This window comes from Callospermophilus lateralis, chromosome 14 (assembly GCF_048772815.1).
Source record: "Callospermophilus lateralis isolate mCalLat2 chromosome 14, mCalLat2.hap1, whole genome shotgun sequence".
Classification (NCBI taxonomy): Eukaryota; Metazoa; Chordata; class Mammalia; order Rodentia; family Sciuridae; genus Callospermophilus; species Callospermophilus lateralis.
Window position 1 is genome coordinate 90,579,302 of NC_135318.1, and position 22,423 is coordinate 90,601,724.

Here is a 22,423-nt window from a genome sequence, read left to right on the forward strand (position 1 = left end):
TGCACTCCCCCCAGTCCCTGGACACTGGCTCACGCCTACAGCCTGACAACACTCAATTAAGAGGGTGTGATCTTATTTGGAAAAAGTGAAAATAACCTCCAGACGAAGGACAGGTGAAACTCGACCTGAACTCGCTTCAGTAAAGATGGGAGCCCCATGTCCCCTCTACTGACACAGCAGACAGTGCCCCCTGGAAGATACAGGTCACCGTATACTCCACCAGAACCACACCCATAAAGAAACGGCTTTGGAGACCCTTGGAAAGGAAATGTGACTCCACACGTTAGTTCACTTGAGGTGATTCCTGAGGCGCCACGTTCGTGAGAATCAGGAGTCACCACCTCCAGTGACTGTGAATCGTTTCCAGCCAAAAATCAGATCCCGAGGGAGGAGGGAATGAGAATCTAAACTACAGTGTGAAAACGTCTGACTCCAGAGGTAAGCGTGCACTGTGGCACACTCACCTACAAAAATCTCACGCCAGCAGCAGCCAACAAGTGCCACCACCTCTTCTCCTAAATTCCCGGTGATTTTAATGGGACTGTGTCTTCCTCTCAGGGACAGTGAAAACTGAGATGTGGGTCAAAAGCAAAAACAGAATTCTCAAAAGCCAGGCTTCACTGTCCACATGAGCACGGGGAAAAGCTCATCACCCCAGACACAGGCCAGAGTCTCTAATGGCCACATACAAAGAAGGACCCATTCCACCTGGGTGAGCGGCCATCAACGACAACACGCCGCGAGGACAGTGCCATGAAAACCCTTCACAGATGACAGCTGCCTCTCCCTCCTGTGCCCTGCACGAACGCCGACCCTGACTCCAGATACCGCCGTTCAGGTCACAAAGATGCTACCACTGTGTTTGGACGGTTAATGGCTTCAACAGTTGTCCACAAAACACGCCTCTGTCCCAGTGAACTGATGGCTCCTGGGATCCCCTTAATGAGCACCTCCAGGACAGGTGACGTCCCACCACCAGGAACACAGGTGAACACATGCACCTCGGTGACAAGAAGAAATCTTCTGGGAACTAAATAAACACACCTTGAAAGCGAGAAGGCGGCTTTGAGCAGGATCTGCGAGGTGTACAGAGCTGGCCGGCCGAGAGCAGTGGAGCCGCGGTACCAACCTGGCACAGCCTGAGCGACTACCTGCCTCCTGACCAGGCCAGCCCCAGGCCTGATCTGCAAATCCCAGATGTTAGATAAATGACGGTACCAAGTCCCCCTGCAGGCGACTTCTGTTACCAAAGGGAAAGAGCAGAAGAACCACCTTGGGCTCAGACATGAATGCAGACCTTGGGTTCCGAGAGTGCGTCTCCTGTGGGCTCCATCCATTCAGGAGCCACCTCCCTCCTGCTTCGCCCTGGGGCTGGACCTCCAGGCAGACACACAGCTGGCCAGCTCTGCGGCCTCTAGGGAAAGTGGATGGGCCAACCCTTCTTAGACACTGCTGTGTGACACAGACAGGCCTGGAGTCGCGAGCCCACTCCCCACCTGCCCCAACACTCCTTAGACCGCTAGGACAGTCGCCAACACCCTCCCATTTCAGGGAGGACTGGGTCCCCGGCTGGTCGAGGGACTTGCCCTGGGGTACTAATAGCACCAGGACTGAGACCAGTCAGGCCACCTGCTAGAACCTTCCACCCAAAAACTTCCTATCACACCACAGGCAGAGAAGAGCACAAAGGTAACCTGGTTCAAGAACTGCACCTCGCTGGCTTCGCAGAGAGCACCATCCTAGGAGATGGATGCACACCCCGACTTCCACGCGGAAACAGGGTTACACCCAACCCACCGTCCCTTTGCCAGACCTGAAACACCTATGAATACTTAAATACAGCACGAATTATGTGATTACGCAACAATCACATAATAACTACAGAATCAATAAATAACATTAGCTCCAGATTGTGGTTTCAACCTATTTTATGCACCTGTGTCAATTTTATTGAAATGTTTCCAGAATAGACACTGGGGACTTCATGGGTAAAATATCATTTGGTTCTCTTTAAAGAGACTCCCTGCACCCCGTTATGTGCCGACCTCTTTCTGAAGTCAGTGACTACTTTAGCTGAATCTACGCTCAAGTCTAACAAAAACTAAGGTCTAAATGCTCAACGTATCAGATAGCTGAACCCAGAATTCATTTCCAGACTTCTTTTTGTTTTCAAAAAACAGACAAATCAACAGGAAAAGAAACCTCCTTTTACTGCTTTTTTGCAGTGCTGAGGATTGAACCCAGGGTCTCGTGCACGGTAGGTGAGCACCAGGGTTTTCCCTCCAGACCAAGAAACCTACTGTGGTCCTCTCTCTTCCCGAGGCTCACCCCCACTACACACCTTCACATACCCAAGCTCCTGAGGAAAACAGGTCGCTTCCTTCTTCAAAAAAGTCCCAGATTACTCACTAAGTCTTTCACAAGTTGCTTACATTCAAATGTTTTCGGAATGGAAGGGGTCATGCTCCTGTCCCGGAACATGACATATTTGGGGAGAGACAAAGCCCCAGAGCAACTGAGAAGTTGAGAATCATCACACTAAACCTGCTTCGATTGACACTTTCTCTCTCCTGAATCGAGAGTGTCCCTTTTACTGCTTCGAAACCTCAGCTTCAAACCCATTTCCACCACTAAGGAAAGGCAGCAAAGTCCGGATGGACCAAGCGTCAAGTGCCGTGCAGGGGCAGGGAACCAGTGCCAACTGCCACAGGCCCAGGCCAAGGCCAGGCTCCAAGACTGGACAGAGCCTTGACCCAGCTCCCAGCTCCAGGCTGTTTCCTTGCTGTGAATATAGTAAAATCCCCACTCCCGAGCCTGCAAGCACATACCATCCACTGGCAGGTGGCATCTCTGAGCTCAAATGTGTGGGCCAGGCTCCTCGGAGGGCCCAGCTCCTGCCTCCCGACCAGGGAAGGGGCAGGAAGTGAGGCAGAAGCTCCGGCCAGCAGCTCTTTCTCAGGACTTCCCTCCTGTCCTGTCTCCGCAAACCAGGCTCGACTCAGGAGCCACGGAGATCTGGCCCAGGGGACAGAGCCCAGAATGCAGCCCCCGCCCCGGGCACCAGGACACCTACTCATTCCAAGGGAAGCCTTACACCGGGGAGGCCTGCCACCAGGTGGGTCCTGTTGACACTGACTGTGGCACAGGGAAGAACACAGTGACCAAGGAGAATCCGCTCGCTCATAAGTACTGCCAAAGGTCAAGGGAATGGTGACTAATGCTGTTGTTTTCTCACCAAAGGAATCTGACTGTCTTGGGGAAAAGAGGGGACCTGTTTTAGAATTCTTGTTCTGTCTAGGCACTGGACATAACCAACGAACAACCCAAGGCCCTTGATTTTGGACAAAAAAAAAAAAAAACTAAACAAAACAGAACTTTGGACGGCAGGGAAAGCGCTTCTCTGCCTCTCCACACGTGCATTTCTGAACTCCAGCTACTCTGCCACCTCTAATGGGCGGTGGTCTCCTGCGGGGTCCCACTGACTGAGCCCACCCACAGCTGGGCAGCAGGCGTCCCCTGGTGTCTCGTCACGCTCTACAGACTTGCCAACGAAGCCGAGGTTCTTCTCAGGTGATGTTTGGGTTCACCCACGGGTGAGGGGTGGGTTCAGACCTCCCAGCCCACCCTCGCCAGCCCCTTCCTAGAAGAGACTTTCCTTTCCCTGAGAGCAGAGGGGATGGATATGGTAATTTCCAGATGAATTCACTTCCCTGTGAGTTCCCCACGCTCCTGACTTGACAGCCCCCGCAGAGAACAGGAGAGAGCCCTACAGAGTAGCCAGGTCTGTGACCTCGCTAATGGGAAAGCTCTCCAAAGACACTGAAGACAGACTACATACCGTGCTGTCCACCAGCCCTTACGATGGGCGCCAAGGCCCTCGGCCCTCGCGTGGGGGGCGAGGAAAGAGGAGCCCAGACAGAATGACAGCCCCGCCAAGGGCCTGGGGAGGAGGGCAGACAGGACCCCACTGAGACTCCAGGGAGAGCGTGGATCCCACCTGATGAGGGACAAATCTGCTTGGCTAAAATAAAAAAGGTAGACTCGCGAAGAGTGAACGAGGGGAGCAGCTCTAGGGACAGGCCAAAGGCCTGATGTCACCTGCACGGAATCCTCACCGATACAAAGAAGGCAACGAGGAGTGAGCATGCCCAGTGATGGGCGGGCGGCGGGCAAGCCAGGAACAGAGATGCAGGCCACAATGTCACCCACGGCTCACCCCGACTGTGAGCTGTCACCACGAGCCTGCAAGTGCCCGGCGCACAGGAAGCACCACCCGACCCGAGCCCGAGCACCCACAGCACAAGCCGCCGGTGTGTCTCCTCTCTGGTGCACAGGGACTCTGCTACCCCCACACCAGGCTGCCCTCAACCACCGCATTACCTTTCAAACTTAATGTGATGCCAGGAACATGTCCCTTGTGCCATTATTCTTCTCTGTACCATGAAACGCACCAGCCTGTCAGAAGGAGGAATCAGCCTCCCACCCGTCCGGTTAGGACCCTTGGTCTTCTGCGTGTCTAAGTAGTGCTGAAGACCCCTGCACACCTTTCTATTAGCATTTCTTCCTTCCTTCCTTCCTTTCTGGTACTGGGGATGGATCCCAGGTGTGCTTAACCACTGAGCTCTACCCCAGCTCCTCAAATGTTTTACTCTGAGACAGGGTCTTGCTAAGTTGCTGAGGCTGGCCTCAAACTTGTGATCCTCCTGCCTCAGCCTCCCAAATCACTGGGATTAAAGGCATGTGCCACTGCACTGGGGACAGTCAGTATTTTTTGAAAGAGAGTCTGAGGGTGTGTAGAAGGCAGAGCCCCCAGGGTGGGCGGAGTTTTGGAGGATGCTGGCCTGTGCCAACAGTGATGGGACTTCCAGAGAGAAGTTAAAGCAGTCTGAGGGTCACAGCAAAGACCCTGGCTACTGACCAACAACCACTGACCACAACAGGACAGTGACCAGGCCAGACAAGTCATCACCCAGGAAGGTCAGGAGGCCCAGGCTGGCCCAACAAGAGGAATGAAGATGACTTAATTCTGGCATGGGAGGTGGTGACAGGATAGCAGGTGACCAGAAGCCCTGTGCCAGCATAGGCAGGATGACCACAGGCGGGGTTGGGGGAGGCCAGGCACCGGGCAAGGGCTGCAACCCTCCAGCTTCACAGTGGGTCAGGTGGCAAGGCATGGCTCTGTCCAGCCCAGCAACAACCGTGGAGGACAAGGGTCCCAAGCCCACGGCCTCCCGCAGAGCCCAGGGCCTCCACTCCCCTGCAGAACTATGGGTTCTCTTAAGCGCAAGTCCCCCTAAGGACCCGTAAAACCAGACCCGGAGGGAGGTTTGAAAGCAGCAGAGCACGCCCAGCGGACTCACCCCAGTGTCCCACACAGCAGGTGACAACAGACACTGGTGATCATTGCTTTCTACTGTTAAACGTCTCTCATGCCTACAGGGAGTGGGAACGAGGGGCGAAAGAGGGGACTTCTAAGGCCCTCAAGCCCCTGCAATACCTCTACGTTCTGCATGTCTGTGTCCCCCAAATCCAGAAGGTGAAGCCCAGCCCGAGGTGACGGCACTAGAAGGTGGGCCTTCAGTGTGACGAGTGCCCTGACAGGAGACTCCAGGGACCCTCACCCTTTCCGTTCCATGTGGGGACACAGCCTGAAGCCTCCATTAGTGACCCAGGAAGGGGACCCGCCCAGGGCTCAAATCTACCTCACCTAGGACTCCTGGCCTCCAGAACCGGGAGGAGTGCATTTGGTGGTTTATAAGCCACCCAGTCTGGAGTCGTCCACGGGGCCTGAGTGGACCTGGCAAATGTAGCCATGAGCGCTGAGAACCTACTGCCAAAGAGCTGGAGGGGCACCCGGCCCCCAGGTCTCCCTCTGACCAGGCAAAGGCCTCCAGGTCGCACGTGAGGAGGTACAGGAAATCCACAGTGGGAAGGAGGCTGCGGGATGGTCGGACGGCCTGGGCCTCCTCACCTTCCACTCAGCCCCCACAGGCACAGAGGGAAACGCTCCCAGAAAAGCCTGTCACCCTCACCAAGGCCAGGGACCCCACCCACTCTACTACAGTGAGTGTGGCCCAGCAGGCAGCCCGTGCTCCAGCTCACCCAGGCCCAGGCAAGGGGGTGCTCTGCAGGGCGACCGCCCAGCCCCTGCTGGGCAGGAGCAGCAAGGCAATCTCACTGCCCCGTCAGAGTAGCTGGTATGACAGTGTGGCCAGCTGTCCTCCATCCACAGCCAGTGGACGCTGCAGTTCCCCTGCCAGGGTGGCAGCAGTGAGGGCAGACAAGCCAGCCTTCCACCCCCTCACCCCCGCCAAGTGGCAAGGAGCAAAGGGTAGCTGAGGTCAAGTCTGGCCTGCAGGAATGAGGAAGAGCGAGGTGGCCCCACACCCGCTTTCCTCTCTGGCAGTCAGCAGAGGCTGGGGGAGCCCAGCTCACCACACCCACCTGGACATGAGGAAGCAGTGCAAGGCAGCCCCGCTTCTGCCAGGAAAGCAGCCACAAAGCCAAGGAGGCTTTTGAACTTCCCCCTGACTTGGCAGAAGCAGGCAGAAACCTTAGAATTGAAATAGACAATTAAACATAATTCCAAAAACTCACTGGCCATTCTCACTAGTAGAACGGAAATGACTCTAGAATCCATGAACAGCAGGGCAAATCAATAGAATTTACTCAATCTGAACAGAGCAAAAACAGATTGAAAAGATATGAACACACAGTCCAGGGATCGGTGGGATCAATAAAAGTACTAACATCGCTATCAGAGTTCCAAGACAAAGGCGGGGAACAGAGAAATATTCAAAGATATAACAGCTGAAAACTTCCCAGTCATGACAGAACAGAACACTGCAGACTGAAGAAGCTGAGCAACCCCCAGAGAGGTTGCAATCTAAGGATGGCAAGGATAATAAAGCATTGGAAAGACAAAGACAAACCTTGAAAGCAGCCAGGCAGAAATGGCCCGTAACTTATGGGAGGCCACCCGTTGGAAGGACAGCAGATCTCCAGGGAACACCAGAGACCAGCAGGAAGTGGCATGCCCTTCAGGTACTGAGAGGAAACTGCCAACTACAAACAACACTAAACGGCAGCGAAGGCACAGACAGCAAGCTCTGGTGGCGCTGAAAGGAGAGGCAGAGAGTCTACTACTACAACTGGGGACCTCAACACGGCGGTGCCACCACCCTCAACAGTCGGCAGAACCACTGCACAGGAACCAAGGACTGGGGAACCCAACACGTCAACCAGTGAGACCCGATGACACGGATCATGAGCCCACCTGGCAGATCCGAGGTTTCAAGCACCCAGGGAGCACCCCCCGGGCAAACCACCCCCTCAGCTGAGAAACAAAGCTCAGCCAGTTTGAGAGACTGAAGTCGCGCAGCTCAAGTTCTCTGACCAGGATGGACTGAAATCAGACAGTAACAGAAAGACAACAGGACCTTCTCCACACACTTGGCAAGGAAGCAACACACTTCCAAGAGCCCGCAAAAGGGACATCTCACAGGAAGCAAAAACACAGCTCAGTGAAAGTGAAAACTCAGTACACCAAACAAAACAGGTGGGGCGTGGCTCAAGCACAAGTGAGGGAAATTTCCAGAAAAGTGATCCCATCAGAACTGGAGGTCTCAAACACCACCCCAAGTCCTGATGAGAAACCAGAAAGAAAAAAAAAAAAAGATGGAAATAAGCAAAGAACCTGAAAACAGGAAAAGAGAAAAATCAATAGAACTAAAAGCTGATTACAAAAAAAAAAAAAAAAATCAAGAAAGCGCTAGACCTCTGAGATTGATAGAGATAAAAAGACACAAGTTACCTATACCATCAAAGAGACAAGATCCTGAATCCATTTAAAAGGGTAACAAGGGATACTACAAATACATTTATACTCATAAACTCAACAACTTAGAAGAAATGCGCCTAGTCCTAAAAACCCACATACTATCAAAACTCAAACTAAGTTGAAACAACCTGAACAATACTACAAACACCAAGAAATGAAATCTGTCACCTAAAAGTGACCCCAAAGAAACCTCCCAGCCTAGATGATTCCATTAGATGCTACAAAACATTTAAAGAATTAATACTAACTAATCTCTCCAGGAAAACAGAAGAGAAGGGAACACTTTCCAAACTCACTGTTAAGGTTGACACATCAAAACCCAGACAGACTTCGAACAACAAACCACAAGAATCAAGGCACAAATATTTAACCCCACCCAAGTAGGATTTATCCCAGACACCACAAATCATCGTAATGCACCATTTCAATGTTAAACATAAATAAAATCATCTGATCATATTAAATACTATAAAATCTAACACACACTCCATTTATGATAAAAACTCTTTTTAACAATCTAGGAATAAAGGTAAAACTTCTTCATCCTTTAAGAATTCCCCCAAGAGTGGGAACAAGGGAAGCATGTACCACTCCTATTCAACATAAGTAGTGGAAGTTCTAGCCAATGCAATAGAGCAAGAAAAAGAAAAATGTGCAAAGAAAGTGGGGGAAAAAACAAACCCCAAACTGTCCCTATTTTCAGATTTTATGACTATATGCATAGATCAAGAAATCAACAAAGAAGTTTCTAGAATTAATGAGTTCAAACAAGGCTATAAAGGACAAAAATTACTCTCCTTATAATATAGTAAAGGTGAACATGTGGAAACTAAAATTAATAGAACTGCTCCCAAGTAAATGAAATATTTAGGTATACATCTAAATAAATGTACAAGTTCTGTGTGTACAAGTTCTGTGTACTGAAAACTAAAGGATGATAATGAAGGAAATCTAAGAAGACCTAAAGTTGGTCTACTATACTTGGAGAGACATACCTACCCAAGGATTGTAAGACTCCATGACAATTCTCCCTTACTCACCATCTGATCCAGCAATCCCACCTCTGGGTACATATCCAGAAGAATTCAGAGCAGGATCCTGGTAAGATTTAGCATACCCATATTCAAGGGGATACACTCCACAATAACCAAAAGGCAGAAGCAACCCTAGTGTCTACTGGTGGATGAGCAAACAGATAAACAAAATGTGGTGTGGTTTTGCACTGGAATGTAGTACCGCCTTAAAAAGGAGGGACATACGTCACAGTGCAGATGTCATTATGCTAAGTGCATTAAGTCAGTCACAGAAGGCTGAACACTTTGATTCCACCTACAGAAGTAGTCCAAATTACACATGGAAGGGTGAATGGATCTGCCCATGGCTGGCGGTGGAGAAAACAGGGATTTATTTCATGGTAGAGTTTCAGTTTTAAAAGATGGAAAAGTACTGGAGACCGGCTGTATGGTGACAGGAAAGCTCCTAACACTACTGAACCGCACACTTCAAAACAGTTAATATGGTAAATATTTTATGTTAGTTTTTTTACTACTGTAAAATTATATTTTATTTAACCCATGAATTCAAAATATTAATAGGTAACCCACATGAAAATAATTGGCATTTTATATTCTTTTTTATGTAGCAAGTCTTCAAAATCCAGTGTGCACTGATACCAACAGCACAGCCTGATTTTGACCAGTCCTAGGTCAAGAGCTCAACACACAGGCAGCTCTCTCCTCCTGGGAGTACTGAGCTAGACTGCACCTGTCACCCTACGGGGCCGACTTTATAGTTGGATCCTGGGAATTAATCATACATAGAGGGTGTGGAAGGGCATGTCCTTATCTTGCTACCTATACTTTAAAAAAATTCTTACTTGTCCTCAGTTAAAAACTCCATGGCAAGGCAGAGCGAGGTAAGGAGAGCACATGTGCAAGGGCCTGGGTCCAATCCTTAGCATGGCAAAACCAAAACAAAGCAAAACTCCAAGGAAAGAGTAACAGGCTGGGCTCGGGTCCCTTTGAAAAAATCCTGGAATTCTCCTGTCAGGCTCTCACTTGGATCTGCAGGACATCATGCCTCCCACAGGAAGCTCTCAATCTAGAAGAGGGGTCAGATGATTACCAGCTGCAAGAGGTAACACCCCACAGTATGCTGAGGGGTACAGAGGGTTCAGAAGACCATTAACTTCCACCTGAGAATTCTGACATACTAGAAGACACTTTCTAACACAACATGGCGAAGCTACTGATAGCCAGACCACTCTAAAAGGTACGGGGGTGAACCCACAGGCATGGGTGACTTTTATGCAAACTATCAGTTACCCACTAAGAGAACATCTGTCAAGCTAATCCTCCCAGTGTACACACGAAGGAAAAACTGAGCGAGAGTGTACAAACCATATATGTCTCCTCATGATAAAAATGTTCTTCCAACACGTCTTCAGAAAAATGGAGGAAAACATGAAGATGTTTGTAGGAGGAACATCTAACTTCTATGAATCCCCGGTAATCCTTCACTTTGTCATCAGATCAAAGATACAAGTTCAAAACTTCAAGACGCTCGGTTCTCCACCCCCAGTCGCTAGACAGAAAACTACTCTGTGGCTGGAGGAGCCCTGGCTAAGCCGAACTTCTCTGCAATCTCACATTTGTTCCAGGAGCTCAAACCTATCACACCAAGACCATTTTGTGAAAAACAGATATTTCAATAAAATTATCAAAAGGGTCACCACTAAAGATCTCAATGGAGATGATGGAGCAAGGAATATTAAACATGGCCAAAAATATAAGAGAACCACATAACAGCACAGTGTTAAGTGGCCTTCATTCACGGAGCTGAGACTCTGAGGTTGGCCAAAAGAAAGAGGAAGTTAGAGGCTATAAAAATTATTAATTTAATCTGTCAATTTCATAAACTGACATCTGGCTAAGTCCTCTCCTCGCACTAACTTATCCTCTCCCACAAATCTTCTAAAACTTAATACTGAAAACTTACCTTGGCACAGTAACTTTAAACAAATTCCTTACAACTTACCATTTACTCTGCCACACTAAATTCTAAGCTCTCACACCAATCTACTAAAATGGAGTTCATAGTACAAAATAAAACCCTGGGATCCATTTCTTTACTTCACCGATAAGGCCACTAACTCCGTTTAATAATCTGGATTGTGATCTTTAAAGCTCAGTATTTGTCATCTGAAATAACAGTGCTAACATTATAATTAGCTTGCTAACAGTATTTGTCACCCTTGCCCCCCCCACCAGCAAAAGCATGCAATTCATGTCTGTCTTCACATTTAAAAAAATACACTCACTCATCCAGCTAACACTCTTCCTAGTTAATGAGGCAGGAGAAACGACTGCCATGCCTTAGCCACACCTGCAGACTCCGCTACAAAGGCCTGCAGTGTGAAACCATAACAGCTTCCAGAGGGTCTTAAAATAAACAGGTTTTCAAACATTCATGCTACAAAGCCCTGGCAACTCCGTTAGAATGTTGTAGGTCCACATATGCACTGGAATATTTTGTGGGAAACAAGAGTTCCAAGTACCAGGAACTTCCTGAACTCAGGAGCAGAAGCACTGGCAGTGACTAAAGCAATAGCAACAATGAAACTTCCAGCTCCTTACATAATACAGTAACTGTGCCCCAGCATTTGGCAGATGTGCAGACAGCATACACGGCTACTGGAATTTTGTCATTTGTGCCAGGTCAGGTGTGCCCCACCCCTGACAAGTGTCACTCTCCTCTGAGGTTCTTCCCATCTCTGTTACATGGGGACAGACCTGCCCAGAGCTGCATCATATTTACAAATACAAGGTGTGTCATTGTAGTCGAGAGTTTGATCCCATGACTTTTATTTAGCCTTTGGCATGGCAGGTACAACCTAATCTTGGTAGAATCTATATTAGATTTCCTAATCCATAACATTACCAATTTCAGAGCAGGCCAATGTGAACAAATGTCAAATCTAATTTTGGTGAATGATGATCAAGACAGGAACTTTTTCCGTTAGTGAAGAACAGCCAGTTGAACCAACCTAGACTCCTCCCTTCACCAGGGTGACTGGACATTCTCAGGCACAAACTAGAGGCTCCAGAGTCAAATCGAGCCTGTAGATGTTTCAAAATGGCTTATGCAATGTTTTAAAGAATGTGAGTTGTCAATGTTTAAATGTCAGAATATGAGGCTCAAAATCTACATTCCAGGACTATGTTGCAAAACTAGAATACCTGCTACTCTGAGACCACATGCCCTCAGGGCAACAATCAGGATGGGACTAGCAGAAGGGGCAAGTGCTGTCCAACTTGCCACAGTTGCCCTCACTGATAGGACTCTCTGGGTGTTTATGTTTGCCACTCCTAGTTCAGACACTAACACTGCTCTGAATCCCTGACATAAAGTCTGATTCCCCAGCTCATTAGTACTATGTCCAAACTCTTGAGTCACCAATCCAAGGGGAAATATGCCCATAAAACAAACCACCTTCATGGTTCTATGTCAGCACTGCTATACAAACTAGTTCAATTTCCCCACATGTCATTTTTGAAAATGTTTGACTTGCAAATCTTTCTTTACTTTCAGTTATGTTATTAAGCTGTTTGAAAAGGGACACCAGGCAGAATTCTTTCAGGCAGAATGTCATTAACAGGTAAAACCCAGTGGTTCAAATACCGTGCCAGGGTTATGTGCTTTAGCAAAAATTCAAGCTTTATAGCCCTGAAGGCTCATGCCTGGACTTCACTCATGCCGCAGACTTCATGAATTAAAACAAACAAACAAACAAACAAAAAAACGCTGGCTTGATATTTGACTTTATACATCCTCTGTGCCCATGAAAATACAGATTAAACCAGTTGAAGGGCCCTAAAAGGGGACTTTCAATGCTACACACAGCTTTGAAACAGATATTCCAACAACCACACACCACTGCCCCTTACCCGGGCATTGCTTACCCATTGCACTCAGATAATGGTTGAAGGCCTGGCAAGGAGGACTTGGGGTTTGTGTTGATTTGTCACAACTCATGGGTGCTGGGCTCCTGTCTGTGTCAAAAGAGAAATACCCACTGGAGGATCGCGACAGCAGGGAAGATCTTCTCACAAAGATGAAAAGCGGGGATCTGGTAGCAAAAGGGCCAGGGCTGGCCGGTGGGGCCAGCGGGCCCTGTGGGCTGCCGTGGGGGCAGCGGTCCCCTTCGCCTTCGGGATTACCTTGAGGCTCTGTCTGAAGGGAGGTAGGGGCCCCCGGCCTGAGCTGGGGAGGCCTCTCTGCAGGCTGCAATTGTCCACCTTCTCTGTCACACTCAGAACTTACATCGGAAGGTTGCTTTGCCATTTGGTCTTTTTTTCTGCAAGAAAGAGAAAAACTAAGATGATCTTCGGCAAGATAACGATTATAATAAATGAATAATAAAATAATCTTGCTTACACCTATTCATCAAAAATGCTTGAGTCTCCAATACTTTAAAACTAAATTGTTTACTTTTCTGAAAGTCTCCCCCCTCCAAATGCATCTAACATAACAAAGGTGTGCAGATCTTTCTCTCAGGGGCGTGACTAAACTTCATTCCACCAAACTAAACAGTTGTTACTACAATGTCAACTACTGGTGGAGCTGGTGCTCTTACACACATTATATATACACACACAAGTTTCAAGAGAAGCGGCTCGTTTGAAGCCTACTCGCATGTGCTTTTTGCTCTGGACACACTTGCATCAAGTCGGAAGCTCCCAGCGGGCTCTGACTTCCCGGGACCCGACTCGGTGCTGGAGCACAGGAGCGGGCGCAGATGCAGTGATTACAGGCGGCTGGCCGCGTTCCCTGCTCCGGCCCCATTGTTTGCCGAAAATGCTGAGGGCAGCAAGTCTGGGGAAGGTTTGGCAGCGGCCGTCAGTCGTAGTAAGTGCGTCACAATAGAGTTTGTAACTCAGAGAGCGGATCGGCCGGGCTCTGTTGCTTTCCGCCTCGGTCCCTCTAGCTCCTGGCCCCGTGCGCCACACCAAACCGGACAGAACTCCTCTTGGGTGCAGCCGTATTGTTAAGTGCACCTTCCCAAGTGGGGGGCCCCCCAGCGAAGTCCACAATTTCAACTAACTCCGCACGCTCGGCGACTCTGGGCGCGCGGATCCCTCACTCCAGAGACCCTCCCCTCCGAAGGCAAGCACACCGAACTCACGTCCGCCCCTTCCCTTCTGTGCGTAGCGTCCGGGCCCGCGCCCCGCGGCGCCCCGGCGCCCCCAGACCGTCACCACGGAGGCACCGCAGGACACAAAGCCCCGCGCTCGGGTTCGGAGCCCCCCAGGCCGCACAGAGCCTACGCTTGCCCGCCCGCCCGCCGTCGTGCTCCGCCAGGCAGCCCAGGGCTTCGCGTGCCGCGCCTCTGGCCCGCGCTGCCCCGGCCGCCGCAGCCGGGAACATCCTCCGCCTCCGCCCGCTCCTCCCCTCGCGCACTGCGCCCGCCGCGGCTTGCACCGCCGGCCTCCCCGCGCCGCTGGCGCCGGTGCCCGCGCTCCCCATTGGCCCGCGCACGGTCGCTCCGCGCCGCAGCCAATGGGCGGCGGGGGCGGGGGCGGCGCCTACAGGTCCGGCCGCCAAAGGCTAGGCGATTGTTGACAAACTCGCCTCCGAGCGCTGCTCGGGCGGCCGCGGCGGCAGCCCGGCACCTCCGACACCCAGCCCCGCCCGACCCCGACACCGCGCGCGCCTCGGAAGTTTCTCTGCTCCGGGCAGCCGGGCACCTGGAGACAAAGCGAGATCTGCGCTCTCACGGGACCCGCTCGGCCGTCCTCATACCGCAGTTCCTGCCACCCGTTCTCGTCCATGCCAGTCAGGGCGAGAGCCCCACGGCCTCATCTGCCCGGGCTGCAGCACCCATCCAACTCCAGCAACTTCCGATCACCTGTCTCCCTGTGCGCCGCGGATTCGCACCAAATCTGAACGACCACCATCCCAGGCCACGAGCGTGCACATCCACACCCCAATCCTTGGCGTCCGAAGAGCCCTCCACCAGCAACTCCAGAGCCCCAGGGTAAACAGGCCACCTAGGGCACGGCGCCGCCAGCCTGCACCGCCAACGGACCGGGGTGGCATAGGGCGCATGGGAGCATCCAGGACAACCAAGCTCTACGGGCCGAGCAAGTTCTGCGGGCCGGGGCTCGTCCCCGCAGTGGCGCTGGCGGTCGACGAAGGCCCTAGGTCTCTTGCTGCCAGTGAATCGCGCGCTGGCACTGTCCGCAGGGTGCCCGCAGACCGAGCAGGGGCCCCAGGCACTTTAAACAGAGCAAAACTCTAGCTTGAATAAGTTTAAGGAAAATCCCGGGCTCATTATTTAAATCACCACTGCAGTTCCGCAAACTCCCCCCAAGAGTCCGTGAGCCCAAGAACCAATACGCCAAACCCTCTGGAACAGAGTGGTCACTCACTACTCCAGGCCGCTGGAGCCAGCGGCGAGACTTCCCGGCATGGGTGCTCGGCCCGGTGCCGCGGAGCGGGTACTCCAGCTCCTCGGCCGGCGGCAAGAGCACGCTCTCTTCCAACCTGGCCTGCGACGCTGCACAACCCCCGCGCGCTGCATCCCGATCCGAATCCTACTTCAGCTAAGTGCCCGAAGCTTCAGCGCCGACGACCCTTCCCCAGAATGCCCCAGCCTGGGAAGGAACCCGACCCACACCAATCGCCGCCTCCCGCCAGGCGACAAGCGGAACGAATGGAGCGTCTCCGCCCGCACGTGCGCGGAAAGCGGGCACTACAGGGAGCCATACCGGCTCCAACGCCTGTTTTCCAAACGTCCCCGGCCCGCTGCTTGAGACTCGTAGGTATTTACCTTGCGTTTCTCAGTCCGAGAATCAGAGTCAGACATTGGGGGGACAAGAGCCAAGGAAGGGCGCCGAGGTGGTAGAGACGGGAAACGGCACGAACCTAGCTGCCCGAGGCGGTTCTGACCGCAATGGGGCAGGGCTCACAGGCTGGCTGCAAGAATCCCGCGGCGGCGGTGGCGGCGGCGGTGTTGGCGCGCGGACGCAGCCGCGATACTACGAGCTAGAGACCCAGCGGCTGCGCGGAGCGAAGTGAAACCTGCGCGGCCCTGCAGCCCTGCTCAGACTGGCGGCCCCACGCCCGCGCCAATCACCGCGGGCCCCGCCCCCGCTAGGTCCCGCCCCGGCGGGGGGCGTCAAGTCCCGCCTCCGCAGCTCCCGGGCCGCTGGCGCGTGCAGGCCGGGGCAGGTAGAGGCGGGGGAGGCCGGGCCGGGTTCCCTGCCGCGCGCGCCGCCAGCCCTGGCGTGTTTACCAGAGTGACTCGGCCTGCTAACGCTGCATGCGCGCCCATCCCCCACTCCGAAGTCTACACTCCCCCCACCCAGTGTCCGCTGTGGCTAGCGCGCAGAACAGAGGGGGCGCTCGGGGCACGGTCTGAGCCCAGCCTGGCTACAGCCGCCAGTGAAAGCCTCTGGAGGCGCCCCTGCCCCTTACTGTGCAGTTTCTCCACCGCTCCGGCCAGCTTGGTGACAGGATTGGTCCTTGAAAACTCGCGGATGCGAGGCTGGACGCTGGGTCTTCGAGCTCTTCCTTCTCCAAGAATCTGGGCCTTTGTGGGGGGCCCCAAATCCACAAGATGTTCACCTCTCTCGCCCTGCCTTGCGCGGGACTCTTAGGGGACCTCCTGTCACCCCGCAGACGCTACGCAGCGTTTGTGGGGCGCTCAATCTCCTAAAGAGACAGAGCTCATGGTGGGAAAGAGAGTTGAGAAAAGGGCAAGGAGCGATCCCAGGAGGAGCATTCTCCGCAGCCTGGGTGCGAGGGTACGCAGAGTAAATCAAATAGGGAAATGGAAAAAAAAACAAAAAACAAAACCTCAAATAATTTTAAGAAAATAAAAGGACATAAAGAAGAGTCTCGAGACGAGAAAAGGTGGTGCTTGCGCTCTCTTGGGACCCCCGAAATTTGCTGGGGGAGAGACCTGCCAGAACCATTCCTCAGCGGGCTAAAGCTGGCTCAGGCGGAACAGCGAAGTTCTGGCCTCACTGAAAGAGCCGCATAGGTGTCGCAATATCCCCCGAACCTCCTCCTTTCGCGTCCCCCCCCCTCCTCCTCCTCCTCGAAGTCCGTGGCCCCAACTCTTCCCTTTCCCCGGAGACCAAACTCCATCTCCCATTGCGCCTCTGGGTCTGCACCCCCGCCCACCCTCGCGGCTGGTGACCAGGGCCTTCCTGCCCGCTCCCGGTGGCTTCTATTCCCCAACCCGAGGCTTCGAGGCAACCGTGGCGGGGTAGTGGGAGGTCGGTCCGGAAATGGAACATTCTGCAGGCTGCTAGGTGGGGACTGAGAAAACTCCATGTAGGGACCTCTCTCATCCGCAACCCCGCGGACGGGGAGAAGGAGCCTCCTGCGGCTTAGAGGAGCAAGTGAGGAGGCCTTGTCTTGCCATCGGGCCATCTTGGTCCTTTTTGTGTTCAGAAGCAGGTCTAACGTCAGCGTGACGCAGCACAGTCTCAGGTTAAAGTCTCCTTCTCTGGTGAGTCCTGGGCTAGGTGAGGAAAGCCACGGGTTCCCAGAGGGTCTGGAGGACGCGCGCCGGGTCCCGCCCGGGGATTTCGCTACAAGAGGGAAATGGCAAGGGCGTGCACGCAGCGAGGTAGACTCCTAGGCCGAGGTCTGTGCTGACCCGGGCTAGGAATTCCCGCCCGCGGCTGTCGGTAGCTGCCGGAGCCGCCTGCGGCCCGGCCACTCCTTGTCCTACCCGGGGGAGAGCTAAGGCACCCGCTCCTCTCGCCGAGAGCCCCAAACACGCCACACCCCGGCGTGCTCGGCGCTCCTGGCGGGGTCGGGCCACGTAGACCCGGCCGGAAAAGAACCTCGCAGCAGAATGCGGGGTTGCCTGTCCTGATGTAGCTCCACCATCCCTGTGTCGCCGGCTAGTGTGACCTCGTGAACACTGTAAAAAAAAAAAAAAAACAAAGGTTTCTGGGAAAGCAACCGGCTAAGCACCCATACTTGGGGCGCCACGAGGAAGCCGGCCTGGAGGCGGAGGTTCCTGCTTTGCACGCGACCCAGACTGTGCTGGGCGACTTGGATCAGGTCCCCCGCCTCAGGTGACCGCGAGCCTTTAGGGCCTTCTGGTGTTGGGTAGGGAGGTCCTCCCGGAACTGGGCTTGAGCCCAGAGAAGGGCGGCGTGGAAAGGGCCGGTGGGTGTTGGATTACCCGTCCTGGACGTCGCTGTCGCCGCCACTGGCGGGTCAGTGTGCCTGTCGCTGTCATGAGGAGTGAAGGGAGAGACGAGAGAAGATGAGTTGGATGGAGAGAAAGAAGAATGAAGTCGTGCAACTGGGATTTGAGAAACGAGAAATCCACGGACCGCAGGCGCCGCCTGTGTGGTCTCCCAAGTTCCGAAACCAATTTATCGCGACGTATTCCCCAGACCCCCTCCCCCGACCTCACCGAGCCGCGGAGTCGCCTTCCCAGCACCCAGGTTCTTTATTAAACTCTGTGTCTGTGCTCTTCTAAAGAACAGATTACAGTTTCAAGTGGCAAAAATGTTTTCCGCGCGTTGTCTTGCGGTCCGGAAACCGCCCGCCTGGGAGGACCAGCCCAGGTTCTGACTTTGCTCAGAGCACAACCCCAGGCTCAGCTCCCCTCCCCCTGCCGGTGCGTTCCTCGCCGAGCCCCAAAGGTCGGTTTCACTGGAAAAGCCTCAGTGGCTGGCTAAACCTTTGCCCACGCCCGGAGTGGATGGAGCTTTTTTTCTTTCTCTTGTTTCCTTTCGCCTGAGGGTATTTGATTTTTATGTTTTGATTTTTTTTTTTTTCACCCAGAACCAGAGTTTTTCGAAATCACTGGGAATCTGACTCACCGCTGACAGCAGATCTTTGGCGGCACCCGTCTGTGGGGTGCGCTCTTGGGGGAGCCCACCCTGATTGTCTCGGGGGATCTGGCGCCAAAGCTAGACGAGGTCGCGGCCGGGCCAGGCGGGGTTACAGGAAAAAGACCAAGTGTTTTAGTTCCCTGGCGGCCGTCTAGGCTCGCTCTGCCCTACAGCCAACCGCGCGCCTCCGAAGCCTCGACTGGACCTCTGCTCCGCCACCCAAATCCCCGCGGGCGGCGGCCGCGCACGTGCCAGCCCGGCCTCTGCCCCAGCTTCGGACACCAATGAAGGGAGTTTGGGGGCAGCTGCCGACTGGCCGCTACACTTCCGTCCACACGGGTTACAGCTTGGCTCCCAGCTTGGGCCGCCGGGACCGCTCCCCTTCCCCAGCCAGCGGCAGAATCCGCGCAGGGTAGAAGGCCCAGGCGGCGCGCGGGCTGGGGATCCCGGCGATTGGTGCGTGGAGGCTGGTGTGTGGAATGTTGAAGGCAGAGACCACCCTCAGGGCATCATCCTTCACCGAGTCACACAAATCCAGCAACTGCAAAACATGACACAAAGGGGACAGGTCAGATGTTGACGCACTCACAAAGACCTAGTGCCAGCAACTTTCCGCGCACCCCAAAGCACCCGCGCCCTCATCGACTATGGACACCAATTTCCCTTAAGAGTCTAGAGACTCCGGAGGGTACAAACAGTTGGTCCGAAAGAAAACCCTCGGAAGCCTTTTTTTATCGAAAAATCCTAACTTTCTGACACCTAGTTCGGCGGAAGCCTAGGGTTTTTCCGTAGGGAACGGGGGCAGGTCTAACTCCGAATTAGTTGGGGAACTACAGTCTCAGAACTGACGTCCTCCTCTCCTTCCTCCTTCTCTCTTTCCTTCTCTCCCCACCCTTCCCCTCCCTTTCCCTCCTCTCCACCTCTGGAGTGCCTGGGGTGCCACCATCTGGCGCGCGGAGGCAACTGAACAAGAAGAACCTCCAAACAGGTGAACCAGTACAGACTTGCCCCAATCTCCCCAGACTAGCGCCTCCAGACCCCGGCTGGACGGAGAAAGGCTTCCTGAAACTCAGCGCGATGTCCGACCAAAGCTAGTTATTGGCATGTTTGCACCGTCCACCTGCCCAAATCGACCTGCAGTTACCCAAACACCAAGGAACCCCACAGACACCCTCGGTGTTTTTGACAGTCACTGGAGGCCTGGAGGAAACGTCCCTGGCAGAAGGGAGGAGGGAAAGATGCAGGCCAGTTATTTGGAGAAGCTGCCCTGGGTGGATTTTTATTTCATTTTCCATTCTTCAGGTGCCAGCACATATTTTTTTTTTTTTATTCCCGAAGGGGAGGGGGAAACAAGCTACCAAAACAATAGATTGTTTTTCCAAAACTGACAGGGTAGAGGATTGCTTGCTTATCTTTTCCCCTAACCAGCTATGTACTGTATTCCTCCATTTTTCAAGTTTCCAGCCAGTCCTAAATCTCTTTCATTCCCCAAATCTCAGTAAACTCCCTGGTATCCTGGCTTATTCTTTGGTTTAAAAAACATCACTTAACATGAGCGCCCCCTCCCCCTGCAAGTAGCAGTCATCTCTCAGCTAATGTTGTTAAGACCACAGTTTCTTTTTGTAGTTGTCCAAAATGCCATTTCAGGAGTTCAAAGAAAAAAGAGAGCCCAGAAAATGGGGGTGGGGGACAGGGAGTCTGAGTGGGGTGGGGAAGAGCATGGGTGGTTGATGTCCAAATGTGCATCTTCCCTGCGAATGTGCTCTATGACATCAATAATTTCTAATGAAAACCTTCATTCTCCAACCTTGTGGTTAAGCATCATCAAATCAGTACTGAAAAGACTTTGATCATATTTGCAAGATGCACTGAGATGAACTTTCCCTGACCAAGATTTCAAAGTTTGTAATTAATACTCTTGACAAGTCCCTGACTAATCTGTCAACTCTCGGTGTCTCTAACCACACAGTTCAAAACCACGAGATGCTGTATGTAGCCCCCGAACTGTCCACATATTGCCATGTAACTGTTCAAGGTAATGATCCCTTTGGGTTAGCATGACGCAATTCCACCAACTTTTGTCCTATGTTCACCAATGGGGGACATTCAGTTTGACGAAAGGTTTTGTGGAAGAGAATATAGATTTGGTTTATCTCCTGCTAAATACAGAATTAAGGGTCAGATGTTGAAATTACAGAAGGCAGATTTCTATTCAATATAAGAAAAACTTGTTAATTTTTTTAAAAAAATGTATGTATATATGTATTTTTGGGGTGCTGAGGATCAAACCCAGGACCTCGCCCACACTAGGCAAGCACCCCCACATTGAGTAGAGCCTAGGAAAACTTTTTAAAATAGAAAATTAAACAGGAACCCAGTGGCTGGCAAAGAAAAGGGTTACTTTACTCATAAGTGTTCAGAGGTGACCCTGCCAATGACATCCTAGGGAAGGACAGTGAACTGGTTGGAGAGACTAGATGTTGACTGCCAAGATTCCTTCTGAATTAAAAGTTCTGGGGGTTCTAAATTAATCCTCCTTCTCACTTTCTTCATGCTTCATGAACTTCAACAGGACCCTGGAAGCCATTCAAGATCAGATGTAAGGATCAGGCCTTGGGTGGTTGGTGGACTGGTTCCAGGTGTTCACGCCCTCTGTCTCTGCCTGCCAGATGCGGATCATCACCATCATCATTTCATCCATAAAGGACGTACTGGAGTCACCTGTGTCAGGGGCCAAGCTGGGCCTGGAGGACTTGGGGGTCCACACTGCAGGCACAGTGTCTCCTGCATCATGAATCTTGTTGCATAATTTTATAGACTTTAAAAAAAAATATGGTCACCTTAATGCAAAATACTCCTGAATAGCTAATATAGTATTGATTATTGCATTTAGAGTATTTTTTTTTACTACCATGGAGTATTTTTATTTAGGCCTAAGCAATCTATGATTAAGTATAGTTTATTACCAAACATATCCTTTTATATTATAAACACAAAACTGGCACACATTGTAGGGGTCTCCCTGACCTGCCAATTTATGACCCTTTTATATTGGAGAAAGTATCCTAAATTTTACAAAGAAAATTCACCAGCTTTTGGGAACACACACACACACACACACACACACACACACACACATCAAGAAGTGCTATTTAAAAACCAACCAACTGGGGCTGGGATTGTGGCTCAGCGGTAGAACGCTGCTTGCTTAGCATGTGCGAGGCCCTGGGTTCAATCCTCAGCACCACATAAAAATAAATAAACAAAATAAAGGTATTGTGTACAACTAACTAACTAAATAAATATAAAAAATAAAAACCAACCAGCAAAACACATAAACAAGTCATCAGTTTTTGCAGAAAAATTTTCAAAGGGAAGAACCCAAAGGTGAGTATTGCCCCACAAATGATGAGATCGTGAGATCTACTGGGGTGGGGAGGGGAGAGCCAGCAAGTGGAATTTGAGAAGATCTACTTTAAAGAAGCGGAAGTTCTCGGGAGCCCTCCAGGGACTGGTGGAGAGCATGTCAGTCAGTGGATCTGTGCAGGGAGGTGCTCATGTCAGTCTGGCCCCCCAGCTCCGCCTACCTGCCATGTTTTCTTCCTTTGCCTTCTTGACTCTTCCAGCACTTTCCTTGTTCTGGTTGGTGGGGGAGGATGGCTAGGATGTCCATGGAGCTCTCCAGCCTCCTGAGCCCTTTACTGCCACTGCCTGG

The 22,423-nt window shown here is 52.0% G+C and overlaps 2 protein-coding genes across 6 annotated transcripts in view; both read right to left on the reverse strand.

Moving 5' to 3' along the window:
• Window positions 1-16,347, reverse strand: part of Bcl2l11 (BCL2 like 11) — a 35,631-nt gene extending 19,284 nt beyond the window's left edge. For 2 of the 5 annotated variants that reach the window (XM_076833299.2, XM_076833302.1), the window contains exons 1-2: window positions 15,672-15,941; window positions 12,802-13,196 (exon numbers count right to left, since the gene is read on the reverse strand). In XM_076833299.2, coding sequence (XP_076689414.1) covers window positions 12,802-13,183 — 382 coding nt within the window. In that variant the 5' untranslated portion in view covers window positions 13,184-13,196; window positions 15,672-15,941. Of the gene's footprint in view, window positions 1-12,801; window positions 13,197-14,024; window positions 14,239-15,671; window positions 15,942-16,318 lie in introns of those variants that run through there. The other 3 variants (XM_076833303.2, XM_076833301.2, XM_076833300.2) reach the window with 3 other exon arrangements.
• Window positions 16,348-19,048: 2,701 nt separating this feature from the next.
• Acoxl (acyl-CoA oxidase like) overlaps window positions 19,049-22,423 on the reverse strand; it is a 286,003-nt gene continuing 282,628 nt past the window's right edge. The window contains 1 exon segment of the mRNA XM_076833499.2: window positions 19,049-19,249. Within this exon segment, the coding sequence (XP_076689614.1) occupies window positions 19,049-19,249 (201 nt within the window).